Source organism: Penicillium rubens, assembly GCF_028828025.1.
Source record: "Penicillium rubens strain IBT 27055 chromosome Unknown utg000001l_segment0_segment0, whole genome shotgun sequence".
Lineage (NCBI taxonomy): Eukaryota > Fungi > Ascomycota > Eurotiomycetes > Eurotiales > Aspergillaceae > Penicillium > Penicillium rubens.
In genome coordinates, this window is record NW_026890599.1 from 1,606,165 (window position 1) to 1,632,258 (window position 26,094).

The window sequence follows — 26,094 nt, forward strand, 5'->3', positions numbered from 1 at the left end:
TAAAGACAAGTCCCCACTGGCGCCGACGCTTTGCCTGCGAATGGATTAGTAGCCAATTAGAGGGGCACGCTATCTTTAGAAGCGACCAATTACGCAGGAGATAGTCCGGGTCCCCGACATTCATGAAGTGCCGGGATACTTTTCGTTTTCGTTCTGGACTCGAAAAGGGGACCTTGGGGATTAAGGATTTCGGAGATTTGGAAGATTTGGAAAATTAGGAAGATAATGATTTTGGGTACTCCGTACTCCGTACAGAGTAGTTCATTAGTTCATTTGTAACGTACATATTTGTGCCACCAGGTAAGAATAGAACTGGACCTTGCTTGCGTGGCCACTCGCTGTATGTCATTGGGCTGTGTTCGATGTGTCGGATTATGCATCTGCCTGTCTAAGTTTCCAACTTTGTGATGAGATCGGTCACAGACAACACATGTCATAGTAATAATGACGCCCATGTCCTGCGCTGACATATACTAAGCGCACTCTCCCCCGGATCTACAGGTCAGTTCAGTGAGACAAAAAGTGCTATCACATCATCCTGCAATCGGAACACATCACTTAGCGACCACACAGCTTGACCCTGGACCCAATAAGATGCATCAATGGGTGTGATACCTATTAAACAAGTACTCCGTATCTCACACTAACATACTGAATTTTGGGCCAATATAAGCACAAATATTAGCCTTTACCATGTCCCAGATCAGACTTTGGACAGTCTGGGGACAGTTTCTCCAATAAACCTAATGCACTTAGGGCACCCGGAACCACCCATCCGGTACGAGTAGTAAACTCTCGATGATTTGAGCTTCAAAGAGAACTGCAGCTGAGCCTTGCCTTTTACTGAGAGTCAAGCACCCAATAAGCATGTTTTATGTAGCCTGTGTGATTTTGCCCCCCACAGGCTGGTTCCTGCAGTAGGCCGCACAAGTGAACTGGAATTTGGCCTTTCGGGCTTGCATGCTGCATAGTAATTCTTTTTTTTTCTCACTTCAATGTTTTATTCTGCCTAGATATTGATGCCATTGACGTGTACAATGTGAGATTTGTTTGTATGGGCCATGGCATAGCCCTTGCAGCGGTCGGGAAGAAACGCGGCTTTATTTACTATCAATATAGGACCCATGTGGCAAACTACGCACATACGAACTCCAAGCTGAGAACCACGAACGCCATATAATGATCTTTAAATCCATATATGAATGACTTTTGAGACCAAGTGATGCTTAACAGGCTCTTTTTTGGTTCCTCGGTGATGGCCGCACCGAGGGATGGCCTGGATCATATGAAATTAGCAAGTAAGCACTGTACAGCCAATGCCGACCGTTTCACGATCGAAGCCAAATGGTTGCACGGTGGTCGCCACCGTTGATAGCCTGATCGGCAAGTCTTGAGCGACTTAGCATGTGCAGCCCAAACTGGAAACTGATTGGCTTTCTTAAGTTTCCACCTGTTGATCACTCTGCCGTCTGTGGGAAAAAAAGGATTCGAGGGATTATTCTAAGTAAATTTCGAAATAATTAGAAGCTTTACAAGGTACCTAGGTGACTCCGGGGGTACATGGTACGCGGTACCGGACGGGATGCGTGGGCCCTAATTCTTCTGGGCTATTGGTCCCTAAAAAAGCAATGAGAAAAAGAAGACCTTCTGGGTTTAAACCCTCTTATTTGTCCGACATCGCGGTGATAAGAGACCAATTGAGCAAATGATTGTCGCTGTCACCATCAAATAGTCCAATGGTCGTGCACCTCGTGGCCACACCTCAAATTTTAGATCAGGTCTCGGGCCACCATTTTTTTTTGCCTTTTAAAACTACAAAACCAGAATTCCAAGGTTATCACAAATGTGAATAACTCCATATTATTAAATGTCAGAATGTTTAAAATATTATGGTTAATGGGATATATGTACCTAGGTGTTAGACCATACTTATTTTGGGGGGTGGCCGAAAACCGCTGTACCTTTTTGGGGATAATAAAAATGTATTTATGAATTACTCCGTATAATGTATTAAAATATAAAATAAATATCCAAATATTATTTAACTCAATCCCAGGTCTCCACTAATTGAGGTCACTCACTAAACTCCTCCTAAATCAATGCGATTGGTCGCTTCTGACGGGACTGGGCACTTGATGTGCAGTGTCTTTCGCAATCCCGCCCCGGACTGGGATACCCATAATTCCATCTATCCTCTTATTCTCATTATTCTCAATATTCTAATATTCTAAATATATTTTATTTATTTTTCCTTTTCTATTTAATCATAATTCTTGAGACAAATTAAATTCACAAAAAGAAAAAGCACCCGGTTCCTGGCCCACACCTAAACTAGTGACCCGGCAAGTAGAAAATAGTAGCAGATCACTCATTTATCCACCGCAACCTGCTATCTTTCCCTCACTCTCATTCTCTCTCTCTCTCTTCTTATTTTTTTATTTTATTTTCCCCGCTGTCTATTTTTCTTATACTCACACTCTCTCTATCCAATCCTTTTTTTTTTGTTTGACTGTTTTGACTATTTTGGGTTTGGGGTTTCCTATTGGATTTATTTGGATCCTCCTCTTCTATATCACTCTCCTTCCTCAAGTACTTCGTCTCCCGGTTCCCAGAACCTGTCCTTCCTTTTTCGACAACACTCATTCATCGCCTATACCTAATCGCTAGTCCATTCATTCATTCGGACTCGAATCACTATAATCCTACTAATATACGGGAAACTTTCAATTGGGCTTCCATATCTGATACAGGTATGTATATCTATACTGGACGTTTCTTGGTTGACTTCTAACCCATGGTCCAGCCCATCCCATAATGGACTCAACATACACCATGGCACCAACCTCGGTGCAAGGACAGCCATTCACATACTATCCCGACTCAACGCAAAGACAAGGCCACTACCAGTCAGACGTCCCGTTCTACGGCCAGATGCAGTATGGACAAGAGCAACCGCTCTACTCCCCCCAGCCCATGATGAACATGCACCAAATGGCCACCACCAATGCCTTCCGGGGTGCTACCATGAGCTTGACACCAATTGCCTCTCCCCAGCCCTCGCAAATGAAGCCCACCATCATGGTGCAGCAGGGATCTCCTGGTCTGATGCCCTTGGATACTCGCTTTATTGGTCACGACATGTACTCCTTCCCTTCAACTCCTCCACTGTCCGCCTCGGGAAGCACCATCAGCAGCCCCCCGTCTGCCCACGGTGCGCTACCAACTCCGGTTCATGACACATTCTTCACCTTCGACAAGGTGGAGGGTGTCAAGGAGGGATGCGAGACCGATGTCCACCAGGAAATCCTGGCCACTCCGGAGTGGGCGCGTTCCGATTCGCCTCCGATGACGCCTGGTAAGTTTTTATAGATCACACTTTGATAAATGTGGGTATTGGGAAGCAAGGGCGAAAGGCTAATCATTATGCAGTCTTCATTCACCCGCCTTCTGTTACTCATATTCACGGCTCAGACCTTCTGTCTGCAACATCCTGCCCCTCGCTTTCCCCCTCCCCCTCACCCGTGCCGACCGACATTCTTGCCTCCCAGTCTCTTGGGTCTAGCCAGTCTTTCTGCGATCCGCGTCAGCTCACCGTTGAACCCAGTGTCAATGTTCACGCACAGGATCTCCCTCCTCTACCGAATCTTTCATGCGAGGAGGAGGAGCCGCGCGCCGTTGTTGGCAGTGCGTCTGTCACACTTCCCGTCAACGAGAACCCATCTCCTTCTTTCAGCTCCTCGACCCAGGACCCTCTGAGCTCGCTGCCCACTTTTGACAGCTTCTCAGACCTCGATTCTGATGATGAGTTGAACCGCCTGGTGGAATTCCACCCTGCCGCCAATGCTGTCTACATGGGTGGCAAGCGCCAGCGTGTGCACGCCTACCCGGTAGAGGATGATGGATTCCTCAGCGAGCACAGCCTCGAAGACTCGGATGACTCAGAAACTTTCATGCCCAATGGTTTGCCATCCTTCGAGTGGACTCAGACCGCCCAGCCGCAGGCCGAGGCCGAGGAGGAACCTGTCGAGGAGCCCAAGACCAAAAAGCGTAGCAACCGCAAGTCCCGAAAGATCGCCGCCGACGAGGCGGCTGAAGCAAAGGCGCTGGCCGCCTGCGAGTCCTCTGGCGACTGCTGCTCTGACGATGGATCAGTTGATGACTCCGAGTCTGCTCCCATCTCGGTCAACCGCCGGGGCCGCAAGCAGTCTTTGACCGAGGACCCCTCCAAGACCTTTGTCTGCACTCTGTGCTCCCGTCGCTTCCGTCGTCAGGAACACCTCAAGCGCCACTACCGCTCTCTCCACACTCAGGACAAGCCATTCGAGTGCAACGAGTGCGGCAAGAAGTTCTCCCGCAGTGACAACCTCGCTCAGCACGCCCGTACTCACGGTGGTGGCTCCATTGTCATGGGTGTTCTCGATGCAAGCGATGCCGGCTCTGTCTCCTTCGATGATCAACATGACGCTGGTGCCCTCGGCCAAGTCATGTACGAGGCTGCCCGGTCGACCGAAGTCACCGGTACTACCTCTGTGGATCGCCGAGCGACAAAGAAGCGCAAGCGTGACTTGTCCTAAGGGACTTTGCGTTTCATGATTTTTCTTTTACGAGACCAAGAGACTTCCTACTGCATATATAATACATACATTCTTCGGTCGGAGTCTTTGGAAGCTCGACCACATTGGTCTTGATTGGGTTTGGCGTCCGGGCATTTATACTGGTGTCGGAAACTGGATCATCGGTGCACAGCAACTTGGGTTCCCTTTTTACTTCCAGCGTTTTGACATCTCGCACGGGGACACATACACATCCTGGGATTGCCTCGAACGGTTCATTTGGTGAAGGCACATGGGCGCAGAAGAGTCCAGGGAGAAGAAAAAAAAACGACATAAAGCGAATGATGGCATTTGTCTTTGGCAGTGCTGGGTGAAATTATTTCCTTTGTCACCTTGTTTTTCTCTTTTTTCCTTTTTCCTTTTGTTTCAATTGTTCTCTCCAATATCTCCTGGACCAGCACATTCGGCGTGAGCAATGTGCCTCACACTTAAAACCTTTGGGTATTCCCTTCGTGTACTCCCTGTTTACTTCGCTTCTTGTGACTTTTTTTTTACCTTTTCTTTTTTCTTCTTCTTTCTCCTACCGTTTCGTTCGTGCTTGCTCTGCCTATTCGATGTAATATTTTTGTTCTTCTTTTTTCCTTTTTCCCTTTTTACCTGCTTTGTGCTGGTCACATTCGTGTATAAGTTAATTGACTCCCATTTTCCCTCCCCATCACTTCATACCCCTCTTCTTGTATTGCATTGCCCTTTTGTGTTGGTTCTAGGTCACATCTCTAGATGTTGATTTACATGCATCAAATTACAAGCATAGTCTTATTACACTCTTTGTTGGTAAACCTGATAATAGTAAAAGTAAGACAAGTTAAAAGAGTTAGGGCTTTTGGCCTTCTATCTACTAATTTCTACATCAAGTCATCCAAGTCCATAAATAAGTCATGCATAATCTACCTAACTAGGTATGATAGACTTTCGATGTATGAAATATTTAAATTTCCCGTGACCTCGGGATCTTATCGCTCTATCGGTTATCGATAACCTTGGAAACTCACCTGGGCAAAGGTGGGGACTGCAAAAAGTACCCCCCCATCACCCGCACCCAGCAACATCCAACAAATCTGCCCAAAAAAAAGAGACCCTGGACTCCAGAGGGCATAAAGTTGTCATGTCTGCAGCACAACCCTCAGCCCCAGGGCTCAACGTGATTGCCCTAATCTCTGGCGGCAAAGACTCCCTCTACTCGATTCTCCACTGCATCCGCAACGGCCACAAAGTGGTCGCGTTAGCCAACCTCTACCCAGAACCGCAGAACAAGTCCAGCACAAACCCAAAACAACCCAAACGTGACGAAGAAGACGACATCGACAGCTTCATGTACCAAACAATCGGCCACAACATAATCCCTCTCTACGAAACAGCCCTCCAAACCCCCCTCTACCGCCAACCCATCACAGGCGGCGCAGTCGACACATCCCGCATCTACGGAACAAAACCATCCGAGAAAGACGAGACCGAATCCCTCGTCCCGCTCCTCCAACGCATAAAAAAGGCCCACCCAGAAGCAAACGCCGTCTCGGCAGGCGCCATCCTTTCTACATACCAGCGCACGCGAATCGAGAGCGTCGCTAATCGTCTGGGCCTCGTACCCCTCGCTTGGCTATGGATGTATCCGTCTCTCCCTGCGCCGCCGGCCAGATCGGCTGATACGTTGGCAATACGTCAGGCGGGGCTCTTGGAGGATATGGCAGCTGCCAGATGCGATGCTCGTATTATCAAGGTCGCCTCCGGAGGTCTGGACGAGGGTTTCCTGTGGGAGAATGTGTCTGGTGCAGGGAGTGGCGGCCGTATGATGCGAAGGTGTCTCGTTAAGGCTATGAGTCGGTTTGCAGCTGCAGAAGATATTCGTGGTGCGGTGTTGGGCGAGGGTGGGGAGTATGAGACGCTTGCGCTGGATGGGCCTGGTTTCTTATGGAAACAGAGGATTGAGGTTGGTAGTCGGGAGGAGAAGGTTGGGGAAGGGGGTGTTGCGTTTGTTAGGTTGAGGGGTGCTAGGTGTACGGCGAAGAGCGCCCGGGAGATTGGCGATGGGATTGCGCCGAGTGATATTAGGAGGCCAGGACTGTTAGATGCAGTTTTCGAGGGTGTGCTGGATTCTGCGTTGGACTTTTCTGGGTCGCGTGACGATTCGAAATCACGGGCGATGACGAGTACCGCTCGGTCGCCAGATTGGCCTGTGTGTGAGCCCGTGCACAGGCTGTCTGGTTCTACGTGGACTATTTCGAATATTGTTGCGCCTGAGGCTGGTCCTGGGGCTGGGGAGCAGATGAAAGCGATTGCACACAAGGTCCAGAAATTGTTCAAGTCCTTTTCCCACCCCAAGTCGGGTTCACGATCAACAGACGATATTGTTTTCGCTACGGTGCTGCTAAATTCGATGGCCGACTTTGGGTCAATGAATGATATCTACGTCTCCCTATTCAAGAAACCCAACCCCCCCGCGCGAGTTACAGTGGCATGTGGAGACCGACTCCCGTCCAATGTCAAGGTGATGGTCACATTCGTTGTTGACCTGGGTGCCAGGGACCGGCGCCAGGGCCTGCATGTTCAATCCAGGTCGTACTGGGCTCCTGCAAATATTGGACCATATTCTCAAGCATTGTCAGTTCCACTGCAGAACGCTAGCAGACTCGTGTACATCGCTGGCCAGATTCCTCTAGATCCTGGTTCTATGGACTTGGCGCAGGTGGAGGGACCAGGCTCATGGGTTGAGAACTACCGTCTTCGAGCTGTACTAGCCCTTCAACACCTCTGGAGGATTGGTGAAGCCATGCAGGTAAACTGGTGGCTCGGTGCGGTAGCCTTCTTGGCTCGCGGAGAACACGCCAATACTCAGGCGCAAGTGGCATGGCGCCTTTGGGAAAGAATGCATGCTTTGCCTGACAATGAAGATGAGGATGATGACGATGGACCACAGCTGGATGCTTGGGATATCAAATATGGTCGCCGCACAGAGGAGTTGACTGATGCCCCTGTGCCCAGTCTGCCCCAGTTCACTGCTCTTGTTGTCTCTCACACATCCATTCCACCATTCTTGGCTGTCCAAGTGGACGAACTGCCACGAGGAAGTGATATTGAATGGCAAGGTCTGGGAGGCCGATGTGAGCAGGTCAAGCTGGACATTCAAGGAGGGACATCTTCCACCACCATGGACAATCAATACAAGTATACAAGTATCGAGATCGACGCGGGTTCGTCGGACGAGACATTGAAGCAAATATTGAGATCAGTGAATGAGGCTTACCGTCGAGATTCCAGTCTGTCTCAGGCTGTGTTATATACCACATACCCAGTGCCTGAACCCTTGTGGCCAGTACAGGTTGTGCCGTGCAGATCAGTATGGGGGCGAGAAGGCCGAAGGTTGAGTGCAGGTGTGGTCCTGCAGCAGCTTAGTTAGGAACTATTTAACAAAGAATAAAGTCACTCGATTTGACCAAAGATCAAAGGAAGTAATATTTACAGATCAGGAGATCGGTGAATGTCGATGTCATACTCCGTACTACGGGATGATCGATGTACGGCGCACTGTTCGCTCGCATGTGATAGGCAAAATCCCTTCCGCATTCAGGAAAGATAACAGTGTCATTCTGCCTCTGCCACGTTCTCAATATTCCCGACATCGAACACGAACTGGACTAAATTGTTAGGTACCTTGATCTCTTCTCAGGTGTTATCCTATCCTCCTCATATACTGTGCACCACTATTCCACCGAGACATGACGTACTCATCGACATAAGCATGGCGCCATGAGTTCGCCGTGGAAAGAAGAACAAGAAGCGACGCCTCGCATCAGCACACCTTTAAGCCCGGAAGCGTTCGCCGAAGACCTTCGATTATTCAATCGCTCCCCTCATCCATACCACAGAAGTCGGCGCCTCGGATCATGCACTCCCTCCGAACAAGGCGACCGTCTCCACCCGCTCTCCTCCTACTCCAGGTCCTCGCGAACAACCAGCGACAGCGGCACAGAGGCAGACGATGAAAGCACCGGTATCCTAAGGGGATTACCTGCCCCACCGCTCCGCCCTCGAAAAGGCCTACGATCTGGCGGAGTAGGTCCCACTGACCTCAATGACTGGCTGCCGAGCTTGCAACCTTGGCCGTCATTCGTGCGGCCTATGTTGCGGACATCGCGGCGGAGCTCAGAGGAGGAACTCGAAGAAGAGGCCTTTGAGGAGAGACTGAGGTTCAGACGCCAGCGACGGGTCGAGGTCCTCCGGCGGTTGTTGGAGGTTGCGCTTTTGCTATCTGTGGGTGGGGTGGTCTTGTATCAAGACGGGGCGCGCTCTTTGGCTCGGGAATGGCGAAAGGGTATGTGGGAAACTGGCATTTCTACCAATAATGGACATCGCTAATTGATTTCCAGAGATCGCTGCTCATGGACTCGTGGTCTTGGGTCTCTATGCCGCCTATCCGCTCGTTGTTCGTGCATCACAAGGCCGAAGCTGGCGCATCTGGCGCGTCTGGTCTACGAAACGGACATACTTCTCAATACCCTCGAGCTTCGATCCAGCTCCCCTTCTCTATCCGATTCTAATCCCCATTTTTGTTTCGTTGTCGCTCTCCAACCATCTCCCGCCACTTATCATGCCTAATATTGTCCTCAGCTTGTCCTCTTTACCATCACCTGTTATACCGTTTCAGCACCGGACTAATGATTTAAATGGTCTCCATTGGATGATCTCTATGATTCCGATTCTCGTTGCCGAGCATTTCTCCTTGGACCATACAGTGCCCAAACCGCTGACGCTTCGCGGGCTCGACGCGGAATCTCTAATACTTCTTTTCCCTTTGCATCAAGCGTTGATACCCACTTTAGACTTTTTGTTGACGACCAGCATTCTTCCCGCTGAGCTGCAGCTTTTGACAACTGCTTTGATCAACTTGTACTTGTTTGCGGCCTCTCCCCAGATGGAGATACTCAAAGCCTTGTTATGGCTTGGAGGTATGTGTTTGTTTGCTTCTTGTCGACATATACTGCGTTGGGAGGTTTCTTTGGCCAGAATCCCTAGCTGGAAATTCCGTCGTGCCCCGCATGGCTCGAAATCTCTCCGCAAATTCTTGAACATGGTGGACCATCGAGTTTGTGAGAAGTTGAGTAGAACGGGGCACGTGCCATCGGACGGTGCTTCGTCGGACAGTGATGGGCCCAATGGGTTCCCGTTTTCAAGGCCGCGCAAGACGAAGACAATGCAGGAGAATGGCTCTTCCCACCCGGCGGCAGAGCCGGTATCTGCAGTAGACAAGATCACGACGGAAGAGATTTTCGAGGAGCATGCTCGCGTTGTGCATCGACGGCGCCATACCATATCTACATTCGATGAAGTTGTTCGAGAGGAACGTGTCCGCACTACCCCTGGTGGTAGACGGAAGAAAATGATGGGTCCTGGCCTGGCCGTCTTCCTCTCGCTCACTTCAGCCCAAGCACAGGTCCGCAAATGGCTTTACGCCTTCTACGTCTATGTTTTGTGCCTGGTTATCGTCCTTGGACCTATCCGAAAGTACGTGGCAGAGCATGCACTACAAGGCCAGGATCCGTTTGGCTGGGCTATAGGCTACTTGTTTGGAAATTTCTCGAGGGTTCGCTTTTGGGTGCTTATGTTGAACCTCGAGTACTGGATTGAACTGCCACCTCGCCCCGATGCCGATATTCTGAGTGCCTCCTGCTTCCTCGGATCAGTCGAACATATTCGACAGACTACTTTTGGTGCCGCCATCACCCGTCTACTACTCAGTGGCTACTGCGTGTTGGTACTACTGACAGGCCTGGCTATTGTGATCAAACTCAGCTCTGTTGCCGAGGTCGATACGCGCCGCAAGATCTTCCACGGCATGATGGTGGTTATGTTCCTTCCCGCTATATTTGTGGATCCAGCCTTCTGCGCCATGGCGCTAGCCTTGGTCCTCTCCATCTTCCTTATATTGGACCTGTTCCGCGCGTCTCAACTACCTCCAATTTCCCGGCCACTCACGTCTTTCCTGACCCCGTACGTTGACGGCCGTGATCACCGTGGCCCGGTAATCGTCTCACACATATTCTTGTTAATTGGATGCTCAATACCACTATGGCTGTCACTTTCCGATCTTCCTCGGACCGGCCTGGGCCCCTGGGCTGGTTGGGAGATTCCGTCACGAGATGTGAGCATGGCCAGCGGAGTTATTTGTGTTGGCATGGGCGACGCGGCCGCATCCCTCGTTGGCCGGCGGTACGGTCGACTGAAATGGTTCTGGGGTGGCGGTAAATCACTGGAAGGCAGCGCCGCATTTGTCGCAGCAGTGACCTGCGGGCTGATCGCCGTTCGTGCCTGGTTGGTGCTCGGTGGTTGGCCCGTGTCAGGGGTCGAATCAGCCGAAGGGACAGCTTTCTCCGCTCACTTCTGGGCCTGGACTTTGCTCAAGGCGGTTCTGGCGGCAGCCGGAACCAGCGCCACCGAGGCGATCCTTACTGGCTGTAATGACAACGTCGTGGTCCCAGTGGTGTTATGGCTGCTGGTGCGGGGTCTTGGCGTTTGATTTGCCACGTTGATGTGTATAGATGTGCGACTTGTTTGCTTTTTATTTCTTCCCCTCTTTTTCTTTTTCTTTTTCTTTTCTTTTTCTCTTTCCTTTTTGCTCGGAGGTTTGCGTGTGATTATCTGCCTATCATATCCCTGCGGAATTTGTATAGTATGGTGGGGTACATAGCCCGAGGATGTATAGATCGACCTCGACTACTCAACTAGAGACCGTTTTTGGATGCCTGTACTAGCGTGTTATTGCATATCTGCCTTGCGTTAGCTTCCCCCCTTTCTCTCAATTCGACCAACCGATGCGCCATGACTGGGAGTCATAGGCTGCAGATAAGCTTCCGTCACCGTACAGTTTCATCATGTTTTGTGGTCACTCACCTTGCAAGTCGGAAATACTTACAGGCAGACGCAGTAATATTGGGAAATACATATATAGAGGAGCCTCGACAAAGCCTGGGCACTTTATATTCAATTCTAACACCACAGAATACAGCTGAATACAACCTTACACAAGTTGTAACAGACAATACCTGGAGATCTGCCTTGCCGATCTCGGCCTTATCTAATCGATAAGCACATGACCTAGAGCTCTGCGATTTGGACTCCCAAGGTTCTTTTGCGCAGGTACTTTGGTGTTTTAAAAGAGGGTTCTATCCTATATTTCTTATATTTTCGAGCCTCTCTTCAATATTTTCCCTATTATTCGTCTCTATTCGTCTCTCATCTCTCATCTCTCATTTTCTTTAGACTTTCTCCATACGTTTTTCCATCTTATCAGAACTCTAGATCATCTCCGCCCTTCTGACCGCCTTACGCGATCATCGCCGCTTGTCACTCGTTATCGTTGGGTCACACCCCCCAATCGTGGAGTATCCTTGGGTCTTGGGGTCCTCTTCCCGCTTCCGCCATCACATCATCTTGCTCTTTCATGAGGACTGTCATTTTGCCTCCCTAGATCTTTGGTTCTCTATTATATTCGAATCTTCAAACCCTCTCTTTTGGTTATTCTGCATACCTCTCACCGCTCTAAGTGTTTTGGATCAACTTAGTGATTGCTTCCTTTAAGACATCATCTACATCGACATCATCCCTTATAATCTACCCGAGCTCACCGGTCTCGTTCCACGGCACCCATTTACAGTACCTTCCCAGACCCATTCTCCCGGCGGTTCCTCATCCTTCCAGGCTTCCCGGAGGCAGCGTCATCCTTTCCATAGCTCGCCTGATGGGCCTCTCGAGTCGACCGTTTTCATTGCTGCTGCTGAGGTAGTTGTGGTTGCTGGGGTGTGACTCGATCCTTACTTCCCCCAGCACGAGTTTACCAGAGACGGAACAGGCATTGGCGTGCCCCGCCGTTATGGCGTCTCAACATTCGAGGAGGTCACGCGAGGCCCCCCGTCCAGAAATGTCCATCGGTCGCTATACGCGGCTCGACGAGATCGGGCGAGGTAGTTTCGCGACGGTCTATCAAGGTGTCCATACAGTGAGTCGTTCCTTATCTTCAGTATGTCAAGCGACGGATGCTAATTCGATTCCTATCACACAGAAATCGAAAACCTATGTAGCGATCAAGTCCGTCAACTTGTCGAAGCTTAACAAAAAGCTCAAAGAAAACCTTTCGTCCGAGATCGATATACTCAAGGGCCTCCACCACCCACATATCGTGGCCCTGATCGACTGCCATGAATCAACATCTCACATTCACTTGGTCATGGAGTACTGCGCACTGGGGGATCTGTCGTTGTTCATCAAGCGCCGGGATACTCTTGGATCACATAAATACACTCGGGATATGATTGCAAAATATCCAAATCCACCCGGCGGCTCGCTCAATGAGGTGGTTACTCGCCACTTCCTCAAACAACTGTCAAGCGCACTGAAATTCCTTCGTGACCGAAACCTCATTCATCGAGATATCAAACCACAGAACCTCTTGTTGTGTCCCTCGCCTTCGTCATATAGAAGTGGACATGCTCAGGTGATGCCCTACAAAGGCAGCGATGACTCTTACGAACCCACGACGGGGCTCGAATCCCTCCCCATGCTCAAAATCGCAGATTTCGGCTTCGCTCGATCTCTACCCGCCACTTCACTTGCAGAGACCCTTTGTGGATCTCCACTGTACATGGCACCCGAGATTCTTCGGTATGAGAAGTATGATGCCAAGGCCGACTTGTGGTCGGTAGGTACTGTGCTCTATGAGATGGTGGTGGGCCGACCCCCGTTCCGGGCCACAAATCACGTCGAGTTACTGCGAAAGATTGAGAAGGGGGAAGATCGAATCCGCTTTCCTGAAGATAACCCCGCCTCAGACGACATCAAAAAGCTAATTCGAGGTCTTCTGAAACGGAACCCAGTGGAGCGATTGAACTTCCCCGAGTTCTTCAGCAACAATGTGATAAATGATCCGATTCCTGGCTTGCTGGCTGATGACGCCCCAGGGCCACCACAATCGCCACGGCCGAGGCAGCTTGTTGGAAAGGCCGAAGAATCGCCTTATGATACCGGGCCTGAAGACAAACTTGCATATCCTCCCGGCCAAAGACCCGTTACGACGCATCCAAAATCAGGAACGCCGCCGACCGCTACGGATATGCGCCGTATGGGAAGCGCTGACCGGCCTGCTCCAGCCATTTCTAAGGAGCAACAACCGGGAGGTACACCACCTCAACGGCCTGGTCCTGTCAGCCTTGCCACTGCTCCAGGACGCCAGGAGCTCATCGATCGCAACGCAACTACTGCGGCTATGGATCGGCAGAGACATCGGAATACCTACGCTGGCGCTCCCAAAGCGAGTGACTCAACAATCCGTGCCCAGGAGGCGCGGGATCGCGCTGCACAAGAAGTGGCATTCGAGAGAGACTACGTTGTGGTCGAAAAGCGGGCCGTGGAGGTTAACGCCTTTGCAGATGAGCTGGCTCATAGCCCACGCCTTCAAGGCGGACTTTCACGACCAGGACAAACTGGCGCCGGAAGCCGTCGGACAACAACGCAGGGTCTACCTACAGTGTCACCATCTTCTCCGCATGCCAATGCGGCTAAAGCCATGCAGGTGGTTTCGGGTCGTGCGCGAGCAGATTCCACGCACCAGCGCCAGCATTCCTACGAGCGACGTTACGGGCAGAGTCCTACGTCGGCGACCTCGGCAATCTCAAAAGCACTCAACATGGCCAGTGGTCGTCTGTTTGGAATGGGCTTCTCTCCTCCCCTTGCCATCACCAAAGGTGGGCGGTCTCCACCGCTAGCTTACAATCCTTTCCCCGCCTATCCTCCTGTACATGCTAGTCTTTTGATCACCGGAGACGGCTCGAAACCCAATGCAACTGGGGACGAAGATTGCAAGGCAGTCCAGGAAATCGAGGAATGTGCTACGCGTAGTGACGTTGTCTTTGGATTTGCCGAGGTCAAGTATAAGCAACTCATCCCGCTAGCACCTTCGGCATCGACTGATCCATCTGCGAGACCGATGGACACAAACGTTGAACCAGACTCTGCCGATTCCGACGATGGCTTGACGGTCGATGCTATTGTTACATTGTCCGAGGAGGCTTTGGTACTATATGTCAAGGCTTTGTCTTTGCTTGCCAAGTCAATGGACATCGCTGGAGCTTGGTGGTCGCGCAAGAACCGTGAAGAGGTGTATGGGGAGTCTCCTACCAAAGACAGCATGAGCGCAGTCGCGGGTACCCGGATAAACTATGTTGTGCAATGGGTGCGCAGTCGGTTCAATGAGGTCATCGAAAAAGCAGAGTTCGTGCGCCTGAAGCTCATCGAGGGGCAACGGCGATTGCCACCAGATCACCCTAGCCATCCAGATAACCATTCTATTAGCTCCACCGCCGGCTCAAGCTCGACCGCTGACGTAGTGGTGAGCCCTGGCGTCACAGCAGAGAGACTGATGTACGACCGGGCACTTGAGATGAGCCGGGCGGCTGCTATCAATGAATTGACTGGGGAAGATCTCGCCAACTGTGAGATTACATATGTCACAGCGATTCGCATGCTTGAAGCTGTGCTTGAGGATGATGGAATGCGATCCATGCCCGGTAGCAACATCGAGCGGCAAAGCAGTTCGCAAGGTGGCGAGAAGGTCGTTCTGGACGAGCTGCAGGTGGAGGATCGACAGGTCGTTGTCAAACGTGAGTTCTTATCTAAGTTCACCCCGGAATATACCCTAAACTTACGCCTTGATCCAGTTGTATCCAGTATGCGTGGCCGCCTCGCCTCTGTCCGGAAGAAGGTAGCTGTTCTAGCCAAGCGATCCTCGGCGCCGACTCCGACGGCAGGCAGTGCGGGCAAGACACCTACATCCAACATTTCTCCAGTTACATATGCTACGGGGGTAACACCGCCTAGATGAGCACTCTGTTCCTTCCCCGGTTTCCACCAAATCTATGGGGATTATTACGATATTGTTCAATTCAGTAGCGTCATGATTATAGCCTTATACGTATAAGGTTTCAATTCACGACGCTAACAATTGACACCCTTTTCCCCGCGCTTTTATATAAGGTAACCTCTGGGTAGTTCCAGGGCCACGTGCGTCTTACCTTTTTGCCATTTTTCTGCCATTTACGTCTCTACGGAGCTACTAATTTCTTCGTTCATATTGTCTATTTTTTTTTTTTTTCCAGTTCACGATTTGCCATATATCCCACAGCACGAGACCAGGGGAGTTCTTATTTATGTTCTTGTCATGTCATGTCTTATTGTCTTTTCTTCACTTTTCTTTTCTCTTTTTTTGGGATTGGCGTTTGACCAGGGGACGCACGGTATACAGATTGGCACTGAATTCCTTTTTTGGACGCACAAGGTCATGGCGTTGAGGGTACCAGGATTGGGTTTGCAGATACCAGATGTATTGTACATAGAAATCGAAACATTTACAAGCCATCCCTCCAGGGCTGGATATGGATATACCCAGCTATGACTAAGCACAAGATCTGCCAAACCCTAAAATGGCGTGCTTGAGCTTCCCAAAAGGTTATGTGTCATCGGTTTCAGATTTGCCTCTTGGCTTTTTATACAGTCTATTCTCTCAATATTATTGTATTCCTTTTTGGATGCTTGAGGCTAGACTATATATGTATCGACTCAACCTCTATGTACTATAAATCTCAAATATGCATTTCCGAGATGTCCAAATGTCCAACAAGATAATCGGACCATGTTGTAGTTTTGTCACGGCCCGGCCCCAGCATACATGAAATCTCGGCAACCCACTGACACGGCATCCCCCGGTCTCCGAGGCTTTTTCCATATTGCGCCATCGTGGTTAATACAGACAACATGCATCATGTGTTGCTATTATTCCTCTTCAAGGCAAATATGTACTGCTAACTCCTATGTAATGTAACGGTAGAATTTATATTCGATGGTGCGATGCCCGTTTCCAAGGCTTCTGGAATTCTTCCATGTGGGCCCGGGGATTCTACGGGAGAAAAAACCCACAAACTCTGCAGGGACCGTTGCCTCCATCAGCTCCGTAGGCGGACCGCAATTTGATTTCCAAGGTAGTATAAAGACACTGCCCAGCCGCAATGACCTATGGCATCAGATTTAGTGCGAGCACCTCATTCTTCCCCCCGTTGCTAGCCGTGACAATCCTGGTCTTGTCAACCCTCAGCTGAATATACAAATACTCGGTGTCACCGTGTGCCCTGCTGGGTAGTGACCAGTGACTCGATCTGTATAACATAATGGCTGAACGGGTTGATCCTGTTGTCGAGGCTTCCAATAAGTCGCCGGTATTCGATACGAAGCCAGCAGGAGACGATGGCCTCCGGCGCGCAGATGGTATCTCGGGATTATGTATGTTTCTTTTTCCCTTGTGAAGATTGAGTGCGTGACACTAACCATTCCTTTCAGATGAAGGAAATGTCTTCGAGGCAACCCCCGACGATCGACGCCAGATTGGAATTTTCAGCGCGGCCCTCCTAATCTTTAATCGGGTTATTGGCACGGGTATTTTTGCCACACCGAGCACTATCCTTGCATTGTCCGGCAGTGTCGGTCTCTCATTATTTATGTGGGTTATCGGCACTGTAATTGCCCTGGCTGGGACGGCAGTGTATCTAGAATGGGGTACTGCAATTCCGAGGTATGTGATTGAATTGAACAAACGAAAGTATAACGCACTGATTAGCCTGACTCTATGTAGAAACGGAGGCGAAAAGAACTACCTCGAATACGTTTATACAAAACCCAAATTCTTGGCCACTGCCATGTTCGCCGCCTATGCTGTGTTACTCGGATGGGCAGCAAGTAACAGCGTCGTCTTCGGTCAATATATCCTCAACGCAGCAGATATTGAGGTCGGACGATGGAATCAGCGTGGAATTGGCATGGCCTGTCTCACCGCTGCCTTTCTTATCCACTCCGTTGCCTTGAAATGGGGCATTCGTCTTCAGAATGTCCTTGGTATTATCAAGTTGGTTATTGTCTTGTTCATCATTGTTGCTGGTTGGGTGGCACTTGGTGGCCATACAAAGGCTGAGACGCCGGATAACTTCACCAATGCCTTCGAAGGCACCAAGGGAAGCGGATACGGAATCGTCATGGCCTTGTACAACGTTATCTGGTCCTTTGTTGGCTATTCAAATGCCAACTATGTAAGGACATGAACATAGGACTTGCGTCGGATCAGATTGCTAATTACTTCCACAGGCCTTGAGCGAGACCAAAAACCCTGCCCGCACGTTGAAGATTGCAGCCCCCGTCGCTATCATTGCTGTTGGCGTTATGTATATGCTTGTCAACATCGCCTATTTCGCCGCTGTATCAAAAGAGGAAATGCTCGAGTCTGGCAGCATTGTGGCCGCCGTGTTCTTCAGAAACATGTTCGGCGGACAGGCCGAAAAAGTCATGTCGGTCTTTGTGGCTCTTTCTGCATTTGGAAATGTGTTATCCGTCATATTTTCACAAGGACGCAGTATGTATTCTCACCTACATGTTTGAGATCTATACTAATCAGAATTTCGAACAGTTGTTCAAGAGCTCGGACGTGAAGGTGTCTTGCCCTTTTCCAAGGTCTGGGCTAGCAACTGGCCTTTCCACTCGCCGGCTGCTGGCTTGCTTGAGCACTATCTCGTCTCCGTCGTTATCCTGCTCGCCCCGCCTCCCGGTGACGCATACAACTTCCTCGTCAAGTATGTGATTTCCAAAGACACACACAAGATCATTACTGACAAATTGTCCCAGCCTCATTTCTTACCCCCTCGCAATCGTCAACTTCTTCGTGGCCGCTGGCCTCGTTCATATCTACCTCACCAAAGAGAAAAACTACCCGAACTGGAAGCCCGGAGTCCGTGCCACGCTACCCGTCACCATCTTCTTCATGCTGTCCAACCTCTACCTCGCCGTCGCGCCATATGTGCCGCCCAGCGATGGCCAGAATGTGTACGAAGAGCTACCGTACTACCTGCACTGTGTGGTAGCCCTGGCGCTTTTCGCAGCCGGAGGAATCTACTACGTTGTCTGGGCGATATTGATGCCTCGGATTGGCGGGTATGTGCTTGTCAAGGAGTCCGTCGTGGATGCCGATGGATGGTCTCGCAGTGCGTTTACGAAACTGCCACAGGCCCAGGCAGTGCATTCTTAAGAGATACTGGGTGTGATATAATAATAATAATCGGATTTGCTTGATTTCGGAGCGTTTATGTACTGATAGATTTTGTCATGTTGACTTGGAAGCAATTTCCACCAGACGCTACTAGTAATAGGTAATAGCGGAATAGAATAGAACCATTACTGAAGAGCCCTCATTACCAACTGCCCTGTCATGCTGTGACATCAGAGCAATGAACCGCGGTGCTGTATGTTCCAGTCTTCTATGGTAGCCCACCCAAGAGAATCGATTGAAACTGTCATGAGCCCCTCAAACTTGCTGGTATATTGTCTTGCAAGATAACAGCATAAGAGCCATTGCCAATCAGTTGTCTGTCATATAGAATTTAGACATCCACTGGGTGAACTTGCGTGTTGGAGAAAAGAAAAGAAGAAGAAGAAAAAAAAAAGGACGAAAAGTAGGAGATCCACTGGCATTCACCGCCTTCCCATCTGCCGGACTCTGATCTCATGTTTTTCCTTTCTGACCGTTGCTGTCGAGTCCGTGGTTCAATTGTTCTCGCATTTGGTTCTATTTAATTATTTAATACTAATACCTTTTTATTTCCCTTTCCTCTTTTTTCTTTCCTTTTTTCCCCCGGTATTCGGGTTCGTGGAGCTGATGCGCCGCTTCTCCACGCGTGTGCTTCTGCAGCAAGCAAAGCCACCGCTTCTTTCCGCCAGAGCCCCCCTCCCCCCTCTTTGTTTCCGCTCGCTCTCCTCAAGCTTCAGTTCCTAGGTCAATTACCCAACGCCGCTCTCCTTCCCCGCTATCACAGACCTCCAAACGATACTGTTCCTACCGCAGAATGTGTAGCTCACGCCGCGACACCTCCGGGTCAACCAACGTCCAGGGCCGTGAGGTCCTACCTACAAACGTCAAGCCCCAGCATTATGATTTGACGCTGGAGCCCAACTTTGAGAAGTTCACATATGAGGGAACAGTCACCATCGAGTACGTTATTTATGCATAGTGCGTAGTTATATGTCAGTCACTAACAGCTACATCTAGCCTCGATGTGACCGAAGACACCGATTTCATCACCCTCAATTCCAACGAGATCGAAATCCACAGCGCAATTGTTTCAGCTAAGGGCTCGGTCGTGGACTCCAAGCCCGAAATCTCCCTCAAGAAAGATGACCAGACCGCAACCATCAAGTTCGGCCAGGCTATCGCCGCCGGGTCGGATGCCCAGTTGAAGCTCACCTTCACCGGTATTCTCAATGATAACATGGCCGGATTCTACCGATCATCATACAAGGAGAATGGCGAGACCAAGTACATTGCATCATCTCAGATGGAGCCCACGGATGCCCGTCGGGCCTTCCCTTGTTTCGACGAGCCTGCTCTCAAGGCCAAGTTCACTGTGACCTTGGTTGCGGATAAGAGCATGACCTGTTTGAGCAATATGGATGTTGATACTGAGACTGAGATCCAGGGTGGTGCGAAGAAGGCTGTGAAATTCACCACTTCGCCCCTCATGTCCACCTATCTCGTTGCTTTCATTGTCGGAAACCTCAACTACATCGAGACAAAGAACTTCCGGGTTCCCATCCGTGTGTACGCCACACCCGACCAGGATATTGAGCACGGCCGTTTCTCCTTGGAGCTTGCTGCCAAGACTCTGGCCTTCTACGAGAAAGCCTTTGACAGTGATTTCCCTCTGCCAAAGATGGACATGGTCGCCGTGCCTGATTTCAGTGCCGGAGCCATGGAGAACTGGGGTCTGATCACATACCGTATCGTCGATGTGTTGCTGGATGAGAAGAACAGTGGAGCGTCTCGAAAGGAACGCATCGCCGAGACCGTCCAGCACGAGTTGGCCCACCAGTGGTTCGGAAACCTGGTCACCATGGACTTCTGGGATGGACTGTGGCTCAACGAGGGTTTCGCTACCTGGATGTCGTGGTACTCTTGCAACGTCTTCTACCCAGAGTGGAAGGTTTGGCAAACTTACGTTATCGACAACCTGCAGAGTGCTCTTTCGCTGGATTCGCTGCGCAGCAGCCACCCCATTGAGGTGCCTGTCAAGCGTGCCGATGAGATCAACCAGATCTTCGATGCTATCTCCTACTCCAAGGGTTCCTCTGTCCTGCGTATGATCTCCAAGTACCTGGGCGAAGATGTCTTCCTCCAGGGTGTCCGCAACTATATCAAGAAGCACGCCTATGGCAACACGGAGACCGGTGACCTGTGGGCTGCTCTTGCTGATGCTAGCGGAAAGCCCGTGCAGTCTGTCATGGATATCTGGACCAAGAACGTTGGCTTCCCTGTCATCAGTGTCACGGAGAACAAGGAGAGCTCTTCCATCCACGTGAAGCAGAACCGTTTCCTGCGTACCGGTGACGTTCGTCCCGAAGAAGACCAGACCCTCTTCCCTGTCATGCTCGGTCTGCGCACGGAGAAGGGCATTGATGAAGACACTATGCTGACTGAGCGCGAGCGTGACTTCCCCATTCCTGACCTGGACTTCTTCAAGCTCAACGCGGACCACTCTGCCATCTTCCGCACCTCATACAGCCCTGAGCGTCTTAAGAAGCTCGGCCAGGCTGCTCGTGACGGCCGCCTGAGTGTCGAGGACCGTGCCGGCATGATTGCCGACTCCGGCGCCCTGGCAGCCTCCGGTTACCAGCGCACCTCTGGCATGCTTTCCTTGCTTCAGGGCCTGGACACCGAGTCAGAGTTCGTCGTTTGGAACGAGATCCTGACCCGTATCGGCACCCTGCGCGCTGCCTGGCTCTTTGAGGACGACAAGACAAAGGACGCTCTCAAGGCCTTCCAGCGCGCGCTGGTTGCCCCTAAGGCCCACGAGATCGGCTGGGAGTTCCCCGAGAACGACGACCACATTCTGCAACAGTTCAAGGCCCTTATGTTCGGCTCTGCCGGTATGGCCGAGGACCCGGTTGTCGTCAAGGCTGCCTTGGACATGTTCGCCCGCTTCTCTGCCGGCGATCTCTCCGCCATCCACCCCAACATCCGTGGTAGTGTCTTCACCATTGCCTTGAAGCACGGTGGTCTCAAGGAGTACGAAGTGGTCTTGGACCGTTCCCGCCACGCCCCGACTTCGGACGAGAAGACCACCGCCCTGCGCTGCCTCGGTGCCTCTGAGGATCCTGAGCTTATCAAGCGCACTCTTGGTCTCGCCATGAGCGAGGAGGTCAAGAGCCAGGATATTTATATGCCTCTGGGCGGTCTTCGCAGCCACCCGGCTGGTATTGAGGGCCGCTGGAACTGGCTGAAGTCCAACTGGGATGAACTTTACAAGCGTCTTCCTCCCGGTCTCGGCATGCTGGGTACTGTTGTCCAGCTGACCACTGCCAGTTTCTGCACCGAGGCGCAGTTGAAGGACGTTGAGGACTTCTTCGCCTCTAAGGACACTAAGGTTAGTAATCTCACCAAGGACCTCACCGAGGTTTCATCTGAAATCCATATTTTGTAATATATACTAATCCGAATCTTACAGGGCTTCGACCGTGCCGTTGAGCAGAGCCTGGACGCCATCCGCGCCAAGATCAACTGGCTCAAGCGTGACCGTGACGATGTGGAGCAGTGGCTGAGCAGCAACAGCTATCTCCAGAGCAAGCTGTAAATCTAGAAAATTCTTCAAGTGGCTGAACAATGTTCATAGGTCTCTTGGATACACCGAGGATTGTTTGTTTCGGAGCTCGCAGCTCGGACTTTTCTTCGACTGCACATTATTACTATGTTGTCATCTATAGAAAGCACGCGGGATGTGCTTTGAGCTGAAATTACTCTACTCAATTATTTCTCTTGTAGAGCGAGTCCTTTTGTATGGACCAGGACTAGATAGATACATATTAGATGCCCGCCCTGATTGCGATATCCACACAACGACATGACACTGTATAGTGCAGAACCAAGAGAGACATGGCAGAGACGCCTATGCCTCTCAGGGTCACGATGAGATTATGACTTTGACTGGCCGTTCAAATGATCTCAGTCGGTTGTTTGAAGATATTCAGTTTACTGAGCTGCCTGTCTTCTTTGCAGACAATGAGCGTGGCTGGCCTGCAATATCGTTGGAACAAGTGGACTGAGTATGCTCTAAAGGAGGCAATGAAGACGGGGGAAAATAGTAAAGGTAGGCGATTTTTGAGAAACTGTGTTCAGTTGCTTTTTGATGTGTTTGGGTAACCGACAGGAAATCGACCGCTCCTATGTACAATGATTGAATCAAGATGAAAAATGTCTTGCCTAGCACGGCCTAGGCCCACCCTCCCTTGCCTCCGAACCCAGAACTGTCCTCGATCTTCTTCCCGCCAGGACCGCGTGAGGGCTTGGACTGCGCCGCTTCGTGCTTGCGCAGTTCCTCGGGGACACGCGAGATTGGTGATTTGATCAGCATTTGTTTGAGATCGTACCTGCAGAGATATTAGTAAGTGAAAACAAAGTGTAAAAGGGAAAGGAATGGGTGTAACGTACATAACATCACTATCTTCGCTGCCCAGGAATGTGATAGCAACACCACTCTTCCCGGCACGACCAGTACGACCGATACGGTGAGTGTAGCTTTCGATCGAGGTGGCCATGTTGAAGTTAATGACCAGCGACACATCCGGCACATCGATACCTCTTCCTGCGAGGTCGGTTGCGACGAGAACGTCTGTGGAGCCGTTGCGCACGGAGGCGAGCGCGGCTTCACGCTGGTCTTGGGTCTTGGATCCGTGGAGAGTAACCGAGGAGAAGCCCATTTGTTTGATTTCGCGAGCGATGGCGTCACAGTTTCGCTTGATGTTGACGAACACGATAATCGGGGGTCGGAAGTCGCCCGAGGAGAGGATTTCTGCGAGGCGCTTCTTGCGTTTGTCTTCGCCAGAGATCATCTCCACACGCTGCTCAACTGTGTCGACAGCTTCGCCAACGCCGCCGATGGTGATAATGGCTGGTCGACGGAGGTACTTGCGAGCAATGCGCTCGACTGCTGCAGGCATAGTGGCTGTGTACATCATAGTCTGGCGGTACTGGTGTTGGCTCATCGCCATTGAATTCTCAGCTTCCTCTGTATCGGGCTTTTCGTTCGTGACGGGGAGGGCGTCCAGGATCTTGTTGACAGGCTCTTCGAATCCAAGATCAATCATACGATCTGCTTCGTCCATAATCACGTAGCAACACTGGCTGAGCACTAGCATACGACGCTCGATACAATCGACCAGACGACCAGGGGTGGCAATAATGATTTCGGCGCCATTGCGTAGGCTGAATGCTTGCTCTTCAAGTGAGTGGCCACCGACAATACTGACCACGTTGAATCCAAGGGGTTGTGTAAACTTTTTGGCTTCGATCTCGATCTGCTGCGCCAATTCACGTGTGGGTGCTAGAACAATAGCGTACGGTCCTTCGTTTTTGCGCCACTCATTCTCGTCAAGCCGCGGTAACGCCGAGATGTAGACCAAAAGTGGGAGTAGGAATGCAGCGGTTTTACCGGAACCTGTCACGGCAACACCAATCAGATCACGCGACTGCATGGCGATGGGGATTGCCGCGCGCTGAATAGCTGTTGGGTCCTTATACCCGACTCGTTCAACAAGCTCCAGCAAACGCTTCGGCAATGAACTCTCTTCCCAAGAACGCATGGGATTAGGTACGCTGCCGCCTTTGGTGGCAATGTTGAAATCTTCCTTGAAGATACGCCAGTCCCGCTCGCGCATGAGGTCCAAGCGCTTCTCGCTCCAATGCTTGTCAATCTGTGTGCGCTTACTCTCCTCGCGTCGCCGGCGTTCCATCTCCAGCATTTGTTGGGCTCGCGCGCTACCAGCTTCGTGATCGCGGGTCGCCAGTGCCTCTGCGTATTTGCGCGCGACATCATCGGCGACCTCATCGCCGAAGCCTGCCAAACGTCCCCGGCCAAAGAAATTGGCTTCCTGTCGGCGCTGGTATAGGGGGTTATAGTCGCCACTTGTGTCTTCCTCGACATTCCACTCGAAATTGAATTTCCGGTCTGCGGTACGCTTGCGCTTCTTTTTTGCCGAGAAGTTAGATGTCTGGTCGGCTCCCATGTATCGGTGCTTGGTCAATGCTGCTAGCGCTGCCGCTTCGTCTTCTTCCGTTAGACGCTTTTCGCCTTTAGTCTTAGATTGGGGTGGCGGCATATCCTGGTCGCGATAGCGTTGATTGGACTGTCGGCCTCCCTTCCGCATACCGCCAGGTCCAGTTGCAGGGTCGTCGCGCATCGCTCGGGGCCCGGTGGGTACATGACGGACCACTGGTTCCTCCCGGATATTGGGTCTCACCGACGATGGTGCAGATGCGAGACCGTTGCCGTTGGTGCGGGCCTTGGCTTGCCGCTCTGCCTCAACCTCTTGCGCCCGTTTCTCCAGCGCAAGCTTCTCTCGTTGAGCTTTAGACAAAAATTTAGGCTGGATGAATATTTAAATGTTAGTAAAAGTCACCGAACCTTGTCAAGTATTTCATCATTCCCGGAGGATAAGCTCTTACCTTTGATGTCGCCGCATCTGCTTCTTTCTTCTTCCGTATCAGCTCCTCAACACTCAGTGGAGTGACAGACGGTTTCTTCGCGCCCCATCCTAGCTTCTGCTTCTTCTGGCTCTCAACTGGGGGCGGGGGTGGCACATCGTCGGGAGGAGGTGGAGGGGCGATACTGTCTGGCGGCGGCGGAGGAGCGGCCAAGTCTTCTGGAGGAGGCGGAGGCGGGCTGGGCGGGCGCTCCACAGGATCTGGAGGAGGGAGCGGAGGCAATCCTTCAGGGCCGTTGGTCATGACTTGCGTAGGTGGAAGAAAGGATGGCTAAAAAGACCACTAGACTAGAGACGAGAAGGGAGTGATATTGAATTTCTACGGAATATGATAAGAGCCAGACGCGTAGTCACGTGAAACAAAAATCACGTGTAGATATCTATCCACTATCCACTATCTTATCTATCCGCATGTGATCACGACTAATAATGGGGCCCGCCGGCCAGGTGTAGCGGAACTGGACTATGAAATTACATTAGGCCACAGGGTTTCTACATATGCAACCACAGTATATTGGTTGCGTGTGAGTCTAATAAGGCTACCACACTCGCGGGTGAATCAATTTCAAACAATTTGAATTAATTTCCTGTGGAAAAAACAACCCACATTAGAATACAATTGGTCCCGAAGGATCCAATCTCGAGTTGGCCACAAGCCTGCGTCAAGCCTCAAGAGGGAACTAGACACCAGTGCATCTGACAAAAGTGAGAAGAAGCTGTCGTTAAGCCGAGTCAAGATCGCTAGACAACAGGGGAGGGAAGGTTGCCCAGCACGGGCAACGGGGATGATACTACACGAAAAAGGAACTCACCCACCCAGGTGAATCAATATGCCAGGGTAAGTAACGAAGATAAAACACCGAAAGAAAAGGCA

At 50.9% G+C, this 26,094-nt stretch overlaps 8 protein-coding genes across 8 annotated transcripts; 6 read left to right on the top strand and 2 right to left on the bottom strand.

The window, feature by feature from the left end:
• Window positions 1–1,146: 1,146 nt before the first annotated feature.
• Window positions 1,147–1,406, bottom strand: N7525_000642 (uncharacterized protein; the record flags this gene model as incomplete). Its single annotated transcript, XM_061211639.1, has 2 exons — window positions 1,147–1,276; window positions 1,333–1,406. Coding segments are annotated over 2 exons (204 nt in total), but the record flags the coding sequence as incomplete, so codon positions are not given.
• A 1,408-nt stretch (window positions 1,407–2,814) lies between these two features.
• Window positions 2,815–4,574, top strand: sebA (putative C2H2 transcription factor (Seb1); the record flags this gene model as incomplete). Its single annotated transcript, XM_061211640.1, has 2 exons — window positions 2,815–3,355; window positions 3,430–4,574. The coding sequence occupies 2 exons, from the start codon at window positions 2,815–2,817 to the stop codon at window positions 4,572–4,574; spliced, it is 1,686 nt and encodes a 561-aa protein (XP_061070866.1).
• A 1,144-nt stretch (window positions 4,575–5,718) lies between these two features.
• N7525_000644 (diphthine--ammonia ligase family protein) lies at window positions 5,719–8,007 on the top strand (the record flags this gene model as incomplete). The annotated part of the gene is made up of 1 exon (XM_002562143.1): window positions 5,719–8,007. The coding sequence occupies one exon, from the start codon at window positions 5,719–5,721 to the stop codon at window positions 8,005–8,007; it is 2,289 nt and encodes a 762-aa protein (XP_002562189.1).
• Window positions 8,008–8,357: 350 nt separating this feature from the next.
• N7525_000645 (putative phosphatidate cytidylyltransferase) lies at window positions 8,358–11,124 on the top strand (the record flags this gene model as incomplete). The annotated part of the gene is made up of 2 exons (XM_002562142.1): window positions 8,358–8,922; window positions 8,978–11,124. The coding sequence occupies 2 exons, from the start codon at window positions 8,358–8,360 to the stop codon at window positions 11,122–11,124; spliced, it is 2,712 nt and encodes a 903-aa protein (XP_002562188.1).
• A 1,401-nt stretch (window positions 11,125–12,525) lies between these two features.
• On the top strand, window positions 12,526–15,480 carry atg1 (serine/threonine protein kinase ATG1; the record flags this gene model as incomplete). Its single annotated transcript, XM_061211641.1, has 2 exons — window positions 12,526–12,603; window positions 12,667–15,480. 2 exons carry the CDS (start codon window positions 12,526–12,528, stop codon window positions 15,478–15,480), a joined length of 2,892 nt encoding a protein of 963 aa, XP_061070867.1.
• Window positions 15,481–16,819: 1,339 nt separating this feature from the next.
• On the top strand, window positions 16,820–18,720 carry N7525_000647 (high affinity methionine permease; the record flags this gene model as incomplete). Its single annotated transcript, XM_002562140.1, has 6 exons — window positions 16,820–16,931; window positions 16,989–17,220; window positions 17,281–17,731; window positions 17,787–18,051; window positions 18,106–18,268; window positions 18,321–18,720. The coding sequence occupies 6 exons, from the start codon at window positions 16,820–16,822 to the stop codon at window positions 18,718–18,720; spliced, it is 1,623 nt and encodes a 540-aa protein (XP_002562186.1).
• An 814-nt stretch (window positions 18,721–19,534) lies between these two features.
• On the top strand, window positions 19,535–22,315 carry N7525_000648 (M1 family metallopeptidase; the record flags this gene model as incomplete). The annotated part of the gene is made up of 3 exons (XM_002562139.1): window positions 19,535–19,680; window positions 19,738–22,108; window positions 22,190–22,315. The coding sequence occupies 3 exons, from the start codon at window positions 19,535–19,537 to the stop codon at window positions 22,313–22,315; spliced, it is 2,643 nt and encodes an 880-aa protein (XP_002562185.1).
• A 636-nt stretch (window positions 22,316–22,951) lies between these two features.
• prp28 (mRNA splicing protein PRP28) lies at window positions 22,952–25,464 on the bottom strand (the record flags this gene model as incomplete). Its single annotated transcript, XM_002562138.1, has 3 exons — window positions 22,952–23,108; window positions 23,170–25,103; window positions 25,183–25,464. 3 exons carry the CDS (start codon window positions 25,462–25,464, stop codon window positions 22,952–22,954), a joined length of 2,373 nt encoding a protein of 790 aa, XP_002562184.1.
• Between the last annotated feature and the right edge of the window lie 630 nt (window positions 25,465–26,094).